At 37.6% G+C, this 13,252-nt stretch overlaps 1 protein-coding gene and 1 non-coding gene across 4 annotated transcripts in view; one reads left to right on the top strand and one right to left on the bottom strand.

Annotated features, from left to right (window-relative positions):
* Window positions 1-1,338: 1,338 nt before the first annotated feature.
* Window positions 1,339-13,252, top strand: part of fidipidine (coiled-coil domain-containing protein 93) — a 100,471-nt gene continuing 88,557 nt past the window's right edge. For all 3 annotated transcript variants that reach the window (XM_089255944.1, XM_089255946.1, XM_089255945.1), the window contains exons 1-2: window positions 1,339-1,469; window positions 4,843-4,956. In XM_089255944.1, coding sequence (XP_089112070.1) covers window positions 1,377-1,469; window positions 4,843-4,956 — 207 coding nt within the window. In that variant the 5' untranslated portion in view covers window positions 1,339-1,376. The remainder of the gene's footprint in view (window positions 1,470-4,842; window positions 4,957-13,252) is intronic.
* TRNAS-GGA (transfer RNA serine (anticodon GGA)) lies at window positions 9,430-9,504 on the bottom strand. The gene has a single exon. It is a non-coding gene; the product is annotated as a tRNA-Ser (tRNA).

Below are 13,252 nucleotides of genomic sequence, written 5' to 3'. Positions count from 1 at the left end.
TTTTTTATCTTATTTTCAACTACACAGGGGCTTTTTATAACAGGTGAGCTGAACCTTGAGGTAAGCCTATGGAGTGACGATTTTTGATGTTAATATTACCAATTGAGGATTAGATATACTCATAGGCGGAGACTGACTTGGAAGTCTGAAGAGGCAAGGTCATTATTGCTGGTGGGGGGCACGATGATGATTATGTCAATTCATCTATACATATATACATTAGATCAGTCGACTCCACGTTTGACTCGGGGGGGGGGGGCACCCCGTATCACCGCCCATGGGCGGAAAACTAAATTTCCGCCTTTCTATGCTAAAATCGGCAATTTTAACATTGATCTCTATGAGGGATCGTGTTTGTTTGCACCGAGTCACGTGATCTTCCGACGGAGATGTTGGGGGGGACACCGTTCTCAGCACTACCAAGGCGGAGACCGCTGCCGTAATATAAGATCGATGACTTTCTCCCTCTCTACTTATATTTCTCCTCGATGGTCTCTTCACTCTGGTTTCTACATGTAAGGAATTTTCCTCATAGTTAAGCGGCAGTATATATCCCTATAGCCTATAGGTAGAGCATAGCGAGGAGGTTGCTTTAAAATTGGCGTCTTAAATTGGCGAGGAGGCTTAGAATTGAAGACGAGAAATTTCCATTCTGCTTCTTTGCAGATTATTCGCCATTTTTCCGTCTTTTTATGCTCATGTTTTCCAGCTTTTTTTCTGTTGTTATATTATTAAAAGTCATGGAAAAATGAATGATTATATTCAAGGCCGTCTTAAGAGTATCATGGGCCCCCAGATCAAATGGTTTTTTTGAAACCCTACCTGGCAAATTCTAGAAAATTTTAACTAGATCTCATTTTCGTCAGGCAGTGTCCGGTGGGCCTATGCGTTAAGACGGCACTGATTATATTATTAAAAGTCGTGAAAAAATGAATGAATATGAAGAGCGTACATTTTCATCGATCCAGAGGGTAAACTATCTCTACAGTCCTTCGCCGAAATCCAGTAGTTAAGCACCGATTTGCCCTTAGCTGGCCGGTAGTTAGACATTTCGAAACTATCAGGACTAAGGACTGTTTTTAGCATTTACTTTGGACCATAACTATAAGGACTGCCCAGCACAATTTCGCGCTATTATATTTAGCGGTGAAATATGCTGTTTTTTTTATGAATTAAAATATATGATAAGTTAACTATGTGATAAGCTAAAATAAAATTTGTCCCGTAAAACGGTAGTGATATGACCACATGTCTTCTTGCTCTGAAGGTTGCGGTTTAAAAACCGACATAATCGCAGATGACCTAACACTGCCGATACAGGAGATGACCCGAAAAGGCATAAAGCTCTGTATAATTAAAGAAGAAGAACACGGCGGATGGCGTCTGCTTCAGTTCGACGTTCATCTGGGATTGAAGTGCCGAAATTGCCTCCGCTTCCCGAATTCTCGAAAGATTCTTTCGAGACGAAGGTCAGCGAAACTGTAATTTTTGCCCTCGTTTCTTTGTATGCATTTATTGAGATGGCCGTTCCTTTTCTATTCAACTTTTAATGAATGTTTTGGGGGCGGAGGTCTGATGTGCACATCAAATGCGCCGATGGATATATTTATGTAATTTTTTTTCTCCGATGTTGGTGGCATATTTATAGGAAGCGAGTGGCCTGGCGGGCTATGGGTCAGGGTGGCAAATTTTGACGAATCAATCAAGATAATTAATAGAATGGGAGAAAGGTGGCGAATTTGCATAGCCCCATAGGCGATGAAGCCAGAAACCCTCCTCTGTCTGGGGAGTTGGGTCAGTGAGTGACCAAAAGAGTAACCTACAGAGCGTAGGACGAGATCACTGATTGACCTAAAGAATATGGGACCAGGTTAGTGAGTGGCCTAGAGTGTGCACAAGCGTTTGAGGGACCAAAACAGCAAGCATGTGAATCACTTAGGGCTGTATTCACCGACATGGTTTAAACTATAGTCACAATTTTTTGATAACAGATCGACACGGATTGGTTAAATTCAGGGTTTTAACCAATCCGTGGCGATCTATTATCAAAAAATTGTGACTATAGCTCAAACCATGTCAGTGAATACAGCCCTTAGAGAGTGACTTGCAGAGTGAGGGACCAGTTCAGCGAGTAATCGAAAGAGTGACCCACTACTACTTAGCCGTACGTACACCTCATACATATTTCTCTGCATAATTTCCCATGAATTAGTAAGTGCAGGAACGTGTTGTGTGTGAGTCATTCTAACGAAATTGGACAAAAAATGAAAAAGTGACTAAAATCCAAAAAAAAAAATCTTGATACTCTTTTATTTATATGGGCATCTTTTTCTCAGCCACCTTGTTGGGCATTTTGCCTGTTGTGGCGTTTTATTTGTATTTGTATTAACCTGCTAATAAATGAAATACAGTCAGCAATGAAGTTTGTTAAAAATTCATGGTGAAAAAAAAAGTTAATTTCAACCATGTTAAGATAGACAAATGCGGCGAGGCATTTTGCTCATTTCAGTACTTGATTTGATATTCTAATGTTTGATAATTGCAACATGTTCCATATATTTTAGTCGTTTATTTTCAACTTGAACAATTTTTTTATCAATTGCATTTTTTTTTTTTTAATTTTTTTTTTTGCCGATTTTATGAGGGACAACAGATTTCTAATTTGTGTCTGTTTTGCAGGAGCACGAATTGCATTCTCAAAGCAGTCTTCAGATGAAACATTACTGCACGTTAATGTGTAACCAAGAAATATGGATTTTGTTTACTTCCCCCTTAACTTTCTGGTTACTTAATGCCAGGAGAAAGACATTTTTGCGTGTTTTGCAACGTTAATAAAATACTGTGCAAGTTGAAAATACACGCTTTTCCAAATTTTCAAAATAGAAGTCTCTAAAGTGAAAGTAATTTTCAATTATGTATTTCTCACAAAAAAATAGCTAGGAGAAAAAGATTTAATAAAAACACTCATCTCTTTTTTTTCCTGAATAAATATAATTTGTGAAAATAATTTACAATTCTAATTGATCTAACCCTTAACTGGCGTTGTGAAAATTCTGTGTAACTGGTGTGGTGGGGTCATTTTAACCCCACCAATATTGTTGCATTTTAAAATCAAGAGTCTTCATAAAAGCAATGGGTTTTTTTTTACATGACTCAATTCATCTGTCAATCAATTCAGTAAATTTTTAGAATTTCTTTAATTATTTTCCCAAAAAATTGATTTTATTAAGACGCACATTCAAAAAAAAATGGAGGAATACATGACTTGAAAGAAAAATTTAAATTTAATAATTTTTTTGAATGCAACTTTCATGATTAAAAAATGAACAGATTCAAATATACTCTGAAAAAATTTACAAATTAAAATGATGTTTACTATAATTTCACAAGCACCAAAATTAGTCTTATTGTAAATCAGAAAAACAGTATTTGCAAACAACACCATGAAATATTTATCCCACAGATCTTGCCCACAATTCACTAACAACACTATCCTCATGCTCCCCTCGGATATCTGATGTTTCACCATTTATTTGAAACCGTTATCGAGAAAACTGGAGCTCTTCCGAGATGATATTTCGATCTCAACACCACAGACATCAGACAAAAATGCCAGCAAATGGTGAGGTGAGGTCATTTTGAGCATTTGAAAACTGATCAATGATAGAGAGGGAGGGAAAAATAATATTGTAAATTCGTTAAGAGCGTGTGAACAATCTGCTTCAAAGGTACTGATAACAGGATGCACCAAATGCATTTCTTTCTCAAGGGAGTGGCATCTTGAGCTACGCGCGAGATCAAAATGGCCCCAAATTTCTAAATATCATGGGGGGGGGGGGGGGAAAGCTGTGGAGAATTTTCATTTGGCTATAAACTGTTGATAAAAAAAATTTAAATTAAAAAAAAAGATGCCATATGAAAGTACACTGGTCCTAAAAAAATGTATTACTGAAAAAAAGAATTATCAATTTAATATTTAAAAAATGGGCTGGGGTCAGGCAGGAGAAGGATATTTCCTAGACAAATGAAAATTTGTTCGAGCAAATTTTAAAAATCTGTTTATGAAAAAATCAAAAACAGAGTGTGTCTGCTGACTTATTAGAAACTAATATAAATAGAACGTGGCAAGAAAAAGAGAAAGTTCTGTGCTGTATCAAATATATGTAATTTAAATTGTGAACAATAAATTTTTATTGCTGGAGAAAAAATTTAGGCTAATTTCTCGAGAATCTCACATTCATGTCGTCAGAATTATGCATGTTTTGTGTTCTAGTGGTGCTGCCATCTGTGTTTCATATTTTGAAGTGAAGATGGTAAATGATTGAATTTGCATATTTTGTAACTTATGTTCTCAACCCATAATATAATTAGGAAAGGTATTTTCCTTATTCTTACGCTGATACAAACCGTAGGAGGGGAAGTTAGCTGCTGCCTCCGGAAATCAAACCTGGCTCTTCTTGCATACCAGGCAAGTGCCCTACTTTACACCAGAGACACAATCTTACTTTTTAGTGCATTTGCCGGTATGCAAGAGGACTCGCGTTTGATTACCAGAGGAGAGAGCTAACTTTTCTTCCTAAGGCTCGTATTGCCATAAGAATTGGGGAAAAAATCCCTTTTCCATTGTATTACCTGCCAAGGAAATAACATTTCTCTGTAGAGCTGCATTATGTTACCATAGGTGTTCACATTCATCAATAACATTTATTAGCAGAGACTATAACTGTGAAAAATATTAATCTTCAAAATGCAAGTGTTAACATTAAAGTATGTTACTGTAATGACCAATTCATATTTTTATTTTTAAATATGCATCAAAATTTTTGTACATGTAATTTATAGGTAGAAGTGCGGGAAGATGAAGAGCAAGAGAAGAAATTCTTTGAGATCATTGATTTTCTGTTGGCAGCTGGATATTTTCGAGCACGTATCAAGGGATTGTCTCCTTTCGACAAGGTTATAAGTCATCTAATGTTAAATTTGTCTCCCCTCTTCTTCAAAATTACATTTAAAAATTTGAATTTTCTTTTTCAGTAACAATATTATAAATGCAGGCTTCTTTGGCCCATTTTTTAAAAATTTCAAAAGTTCATTTTCCGATAAACCCAATATTATTATACCACATCTAAGTTCTTGTAACTTTTTTTATGTTGATAGGCTGTCGTATATTATGTACTAGCTGTAATACCCGATGCTGCCTGGTTTTCTTTAGTGAGGCTTTTTGGGTAATGTGATATCTCCCCCCCCCCCTCTTTCTTCGAGGGGCCTACAAATCGTGTCCAAGTTAACCGCTATGGCGACTTCCTGTGTGACTCATGAAAAAACAAATCGAGATTAAAGAAACGCAGAAATGAAAGTTTTTATCTTTTTGTTATTTAAGTTATCCATCTGCTTGTTTCTGCTTCAAAAAATGCTTAATTAAAGCAGTGGAATTTCTTCTATGTACTTTTTATGGGCCCATAATTCATTTTAAAACATTCTAAACTATATGAATTTATGCAGTTGAATATTAAAAGACAATATAGACATTAATTTTCATGCTTGAAAGGATATAAATAAAAAGTTGAAATCAATGTTATTGCATGGATATCCAACTCAAAAGTTGGTCCGGATAATTACTTCATATTCTGGGCTTCAAAAATCAAGAATTCAATACAATTTTTTAAATTATTGATGTGGTGGAAACCCATTAAATTTCCACATTTCTGCAGTAAAATCGGCAATTTTCACACTGATTTCTATGGGGATTATCCTTTGCCTGACCCTCAAAGTGATGCTGATTATGATTCTGACATCTATTCAAAAAGTCTCATTACTGGGAGGATTGAAAAAGTAACAAAAACCATTATCAAGGCATAAACTATTATACATATACTGGCAGCATTAAAAAAGTGACAAACCATTGTAAAGGCATACACACGTCTGAAACTCATTTCTAGGGAACCACGGTAACCAAAATAAACATTCTGAAAGTAATTGTTGGGGGGCCCAGAAACCAAACCATTTTTGCCCATTTCTGACAAACTTTTAAAGTAGCCTATCATTTATGTCGGGTCGTGTGTGATATGTATTGTAAAATTTGGCGATGATCGATCTAAAATTGTAGATTTGCATAGAGAACATATACACATTTTAAATTAATTTTATATATATAGATATGTAAATAAAGAACTGCTTTTTTTTCAACTTAAGCTAATTTATTAAATTGAAACAGTTTTGGTCAATGTTATCTAATGGTCATACTGGGTCATTCCCAAAAAAAGTGTACATTCCACATTTCTGAAATGAAGAATTCGAAGTTTAATTTTCAAATAAAAATTGATCTCAAATTTTGGTCAATGATTTGAAGTTTAATATTTCATAAATATTTTTCACTTTTATTTGGTAATATTTTATTTTTTGGGTTTATCCAATTTTTTGAGACAAAATCCATGACTGTCAACCATCCACCATGCTTGAATTTCTGTCAAATCATTCTCAAAATGGCCCGTCTAAAACACAAAAACATTCCAAAATCGGACGGTTTCTCTAGTAAAATACATTGCCTACTACCCTACCCATAGGCATACGCAGAATTTTCTCAAAAGGGGGGGGGGTTTGGTTCAATTTTTTTCCCTCAGAGGGAGGGTTTACGTTTTTTCTTGTAAAATAACACTATAATCTCGGCTTGGGGGGGGGGGGGTTAGAACCCCAAACACCCCTCTTGCATACACCAATGACTCCCACCCCCTGCAAAGAGCAGTATATGACACCACAGACAGTATAGTGATAATAAAGATTCACATTTTGATAACGCCCAGCCAGCAACACTTTTTTACTACTTGGTACAAATAATTTTCTTTCCCTATGGTATTTGCAATATGGCACATTCATACTCAGTAGGAACGAAAGTCTCCTCACATTGACTCCAAAAACCAGTAAAAAAGAACTTGCACTCAAGAGTTCTGCTTGTTTATTGACTTTTAATTAATTTATTTATTTTTCACATAAATAAAAATTTCATGGTAAAAATACTTGGAGTTTCAAGGAAACTCTCCAGTTTAAATTTTCCCAGTAAAAACGATTGCTCACTGGGAAGGGAAAAAAGATGAACACCCACCCCCTCCTCAAAATAATCCAGCACACGCTACTGCTCATATATATCTGTATCATGTTTTGTGTAAAAAACAGTTGGGTGAATTAAACAATGGGAAACACATATTCCATTCTTAAATTTGGATAAAAGTGAGGGGAAATAAAAATGTTGCTTTTCTCATAATCAAAGGGATTGCTCAATTATAATGCAGACTGTGACATCTGCAACCCCTTCCCAGCGCAAGCATGGATCCAGAAGAAGATTGCCCTCAAAAGAGACAAATGATATTGGGAAAATTTGTCTGACCCGCGCATGTTACATACAGGATGATTTGGTATACCTACACAAAAAAGCTGGGTATACACTGGACCGATAGCTATTCACAGCTGAAGATGCCTGCCTCAACTCTGTTTGCAGCTGCAGATGTCTATTTCATCTTCATTCACAGACAAAGATATCTGTTTGAGCTTCATTCACAGCTGAAGATATGTGACTTTACGACCGCTCCATTCCGACAATCTCTCACTGATATGAGGGAGAAGCGAAACAGATATGGAAAAGGGAAGGAAAAGAAGAAAACCAAGGAGGTGTGAAGGAAAAGAGACGCTTGGTTTGGAAGGGAAAAAAAAGAGACTTTCAGGACCTAAGGAGGAGGTCATAGATGTGGATATTCCGAGGAAAAGAAAAGAATACATTCATATATGCAGTTTGTAAATATCATAACTATACAACACGTGCTAATCAAGAGAATATAATATTTCATGATTTTATATATAAACTTCTCATCTCGCTTGGGACTTTTTGACTTGATTACTATGAAACAAACAAACCTGTGGGGTCAGCTGGCCTCACAATATCTGCCTCTCCTTTTTCACAGCTAAAGCTATCTGCATCGGATTCATTCGTAGCTGAAGATGTAATATGACGACCTAGGATTTTTCACAAATTCTTTCATTTCAATTAATTCTTTATTCTAATTTAGGCCCAGGGATCTCAGTTACTAGAAACCATCCAAGGTACCCACTGGCTGGGGCCAGTTATGTTCGCTAAGTCTGGCAGTTGGGGGGGTGGGATCTCCTGCTGTCGGGAAAGAATAGAACTAGAGGTTGGGCTACTGATGTCCCGCATAAATTCTACTTACACCCGTGTGGAGGATACTGGAGCTTGTCGTATTGCCTTCCTGTCCCGATCTTAGGGTCCTGCGGATCGCTGGTGGGGATCAAGCCGAGTCGTTGTTTGACTCAGTATAAAGAATATTAAAATATAATTGTGTAATGTTAATTGTGATAAATGTTTTGCAATATAGTTATACAAAAGAAATATACAGGGTCATCATTTTAACTTTTTCCGGGGGGGGGGGGGCAAAGAACATGTACTCATTGTATGTATATATATACCATTTTTAATGTATTTTCAAAAGTCGGAGGCAATGGCCCCCCCAAATGATGGGCGTGGAAATATACAATGCTTTACCTTCAAAACTGCCATTTGTGGGCCGCAGACCACTCTACGGTTAATAACTTCTTGAGAATTTCAATGTGTAATAGGTCTATTGTTGCTGTCCCTGGCCAGGTCTTCAATGTTTATTTTTTCTATGTTGCCAACTTCCATATGTCAAAAGTTGAAATAGTGTTTTATCGCGTATGATATGTAAATGAGTTTTACTGTCGAATATACTAAGTTTTTACAGGCTACTGATCCAGCTGTCTGGTTGGATCTTGGCATGGGAAGATTCCCTTAAAAGGTCGCCAGTGTGCTGAGAAGATTGGAAAATACACAAACGCACTTAGCGATCTGTTTTAATAAGACGTTTTGCCCTGAATAGGCATACGTCTCTATGTTCTGGTGAACCGACGGTCTAATCAAGTTTAGACATAATGGCTTAGGACCACTGGGCTCTTGTTCCTGTCGGCCATAGCACGGGCGCGTGGTGGAGTGTTGGTCCTCTTGTCTTTATGTCGACCTCTCTTCCATCCGGAAACTTGGTCCTGTATGGTTCACGTAGGATCTCGCCCATGATAGCTGAGCTGATGCTGTCACTGGGCCTCGACTACCTGCAATGTTGAGCTGATTCTGCCTCGGAGCTCGACCACCTGGGACACACTGCGGTAATATTCGTGCAGTAGAAGAAAGGTGCCGCAGACATGGAAATGTGGATCTCGTCTAATTGACTGACAGATTGGTGAGATCTTATTAAATTAATGTGCAATATTTACTAAAGTTAAAAACTCTAAAAAATTATTGTATTTATGCTTAATCCTTTTACAAGGATGACGTCACTCTCCGCTACCATACAAAGGTTTTTAACAACTGGCTGTTGCGAAGATATATTTTGGAAAGAGAGAAAATTCAACTGCCCCTGCGGGGAATTGAACCCCACGTCCTTTCACTTTCCGGGTGAACGCCCTAGACCACTAGACTACAGAGGCACCGAATCTCTCAATCTTTCCTTGGAGCTCGTGTACACTGAAAGGGACCGTACATGGACGGCCGGACCAGACTCAGGCCAAGCTCACAACTGCTTAATCCTTTTAACTGGTTCCAAAAAATTTAAAAACTTTAATGTTTTTTAATAAATCTTATTAGTGGAACGAAAACTGTGTTTCATTGTAGTCATTCGCAAATGCTAAATTTATGTTGGGAAAGATAAAAATAGAATCCGAGATGTAATGACGGCTAAGCAAGCAATCACATTATCGTTACAAAGACACCTGACTCCACTCCATTCGAAGCTAAAGATATCTGCATCAGCTTTGTTTGCCGCTGAATATGCCTGCCTTCGTTCAGGTATGGATCGGGCATGCGATGGAAACAACAGAACCTCCCAAGAACCAAATAAAATGTGAATATTTGTCTGTCCTGTAAAATGTGGGACAATGAAACAAACTTACACAATTCGCCCCTATCATCCTAGATGCACATCTGTCGTAGGGCCCTTTAGTGAGTGTTATATTATATAGCCTTTCCTCTGTTTCGAGTAGCATGGCAAAACCGAACTATATGATTCACCTTTTTTCTCTGTGTTCAATCGGGCATTTTGACCGTCTACGAGAAAAAGAAAGTTTTTCCCTATTGGTTCCATTTATTTATTTCGGCCTATGAGTGTCAGTGAATACAATAAACAATTGTTTCCTATCTTCATATTTCACACTCTTTGATGGTGTCATTTGATCATTTTTCATGCATCATTCTTCATTCTTTGCATGACAGTTGGCCAGAACTGGCCAATTTATTAATATTAGAATTCTAATTCTAATGTTTCCCCCATCGGGAAGGAGCATGATGGGATTAGGAAGCGTGGGTGGGGGAGAAAGGCCCTCGACGAAGAGAAAAGAAGCTTGGTGTGTTTTCAGTTAGTTAGAGAGTAGCTCCTGTGGACTCAAGAGGTAGTTTCAAAGGCTCGCTGTAAGCGAGGAGGACGTGTTAATAGTATAATGTTTATTGTTGAAAATTGTGATTAAACCAAGATGTATATATAAAAGTGGCAGTGCGTATGATTGTAGCAATCAGTCATTGTAAATACACCCGACATAATGTTTTGTTCCATTAACAGAATAAAAGAAAAGGGTATGTGTGCACGGGAAAATATCCAAATAAGCTGATGGTAACTGCTGTCATTCTTTACTTCATTTTCAACAATGAACACTTTCGGACTGGGACATAAAAATCTGTTTTTCCCCCTTTGCTTAGTGGTCATTCCACAATAGATCCTACGCCCAATTTGTTTAGTAGAACCTTGACAGCTGTACCCATAAGAAAAATTGCGTACCGGGTATTTCTTTCAGAAGGGGGAAGGGTTAATGACATGCTTGTGAGGAAGCTTTATTGATTCTGAAAACTGATAAGAATTACTGTGGCACCGACACAAGGAACCAAAAAAAAACTTGAAAAAGAACACATGAAAAACATGAAAATAGTAAAATGCCCTTCATCTTTTGTCAGGTCAACATTGTATATGGAGGCAGAAAAGCAGAATTCATTTTTTTGTATCAATGTGCTTTCAGCTCAGAAGCCACTTTGAAGTGTAGGCGGTGCCAATGTTGGTAAAATTTTGATTGCAAGAAGCAATGGCAGCTCCCAGTTATGGACTGGCCATGCAATGAAAGCTATGCATGGACATGTGTTCTATGTCACTGAACACATGTGCTTTCAAAGTCAGATTTACGGTTTTGCCGTCCTTTCCCATTCTTGTCTAATTTTCTGTGACCACACATTTTTCAAATTTGCTGCCCTAGGCTACAGCCACCCCTCCCCCCCAGTAAATATGTATCTGTCTCTACATCATTCACATGTTTATAGACTTTCTTGGTCACTTATTTGGTTGCCTCACTGCCTTGGATCTTTGCTCTTTAGTGCAGTCTTTTTATCATTCGCATGCTTGAGCACTGTTTTGGTCACTCGCATGCTTGTACTTTAAATCAGTGCTTCTCAACCACTGAATCATGATCCAATACCAGGCCCAGTCATCAGGGAAACTGGACCATGAGTAATTCCTCATTTAATTTTTACTTATAAATTTTCCATTAGTCGTGTTTATTTCCGGGCCTTACACTAAAAAAAAAAAATCTTTCTTCACTCTCGAGATCCTTCTTTTGATAACTCACTGACCAGTTCCCTCGCTTTCTTGGTCACTCCCATGCTCAAACATTCTCTAGGTTAGTGGTTCTCCACCAGAGCTCTGTGGCCACTTGAGAAAGTTAAAATAAATTAGAAAATTTGATAATGTTTTACAAAAAAAGCCTGAGGGGCTCTGCCATAGAAATTACATACTTAAAAGGGCTTTGCGAGTGAGTAAAAAAATGTTGATAACTAGGTGTTCTAGGTTTTTCTTTTTATTACAACATGCTTTTGTTTCAACTGCTCACTTCATTGATCTTTTTACCACTCGCCAACCTGTTCCTTCACACTAGGTCTCTCCCCCTTTGGTCACAAACTCTCTAGGTTTTTCTTTTGGTTACTCATTGACCTGGTCCTTCACTAAGATCACTCTTATGCTTGCAAACTCTGTAGGTCCTCGTTTTGTCGCTCACTGACCAAGTCTGTCAGCAGGCATGTATTAATTTTATATGATTTTACCTACTTTTCTTTCAAACCGAGCACAACTCAGCTCTATCCCCATGGGCAATTTACTATCTAGAGAGTTTTGCCAGAAGTGTAAGTGCGTGTACCAAACAGTCTGAATGTCTATATAGTGTTGTCTGATTTTTCAGTGCTGTCATCTATATTTCAGAAGTGAGTGAAGTGTAAAGATTGAATACTTGTACTGTTTGCAGGCATGTTGTTCTCTGTGACAAGAGACTTTTTAATGGGGAGATTAGCTTGCATTTGCACCTTAAAGTTGGGAATCACAGAAAACCAACTTCAGCCGGCCACCACTATGGCAATGGTGAAACTTGAACCTGCGATGTGAGTCGGTTACTCTGACCAATCGACCACCACAGTGGCGGTTTTACCTAGTGTGGGCTGTTATAGAAATTGTGCCACCCTTCTACCATTCTGCTCTGATTTTCTTGACCATTTCTTCCTTAAATTTGTCAGCCTAGGCTATAACCTGCTAATACCTTTCAAATAGGAACTATTAACACTTGTAGCCTAAAAAATAAAATAGAATTTCTCAAATCATTCCGGCTCATTCATAATCCCCACTTTCTGGAAGTTAGATTCATGGTTACATAATACAATTTCTAATTCTGAAATTTTACCACCTGAATATAATGCTTTTCAAAAAGACAAGTATGACTCTGCCTCCCCCCAAGAGTTTATCTTCACAAATTCTATTCCTCTAACTGAAATTCCATTAGATTCTCACCTTGAAATTGTTGGAGTCGAATGGCTTCAACCGAACTGCTCCCCACTAGCCATCTTTACTATCTATTTCATTCCTTCTTCAGACTTCCACCTTTTTGAACAACTTGAAATAACTCTTGAAAGGTTTTCTAATACACATTCTCCTATTTCCAGAGACTGGAATCTTCCCGGTATTGACTGGAAAAATATGAAATCCCTGTCCGGCAATCACTGAATTCACAACAAAATTTTAGATATCTTCCTTGAATTTAACTTAGCCCAATCAATCTTAGAACCCAAAAGAACCACTTTTCCCTCCAGCTCTACCTTAGACCTTATCACTACCTCCAATCGTATCCCAATCTTTAATACTTCCATCTTTGAGGGTTG

This window comes from Pholcus phalangioides, unplaced genomic scaffold (assembly GCF_987345545.1).
Source record: "Pholcus phalangioides strain wild (caught in Gottingen) unplaced genomic scaffold, Ppha-v1.0 ptg000004l_1, whole genome shotgun sequence".
NCBI lineage: Eukaryota > Metazoa > Arthropoda > Arachnida > Araneae > Pholcidae > Pholcus > Pholcus phalangioides.
The sequence above is the reverse complement of the archived record's forward strand: the minus strand, read 5'-3'. Positions and strand labels throughout refer to the sequence as shown.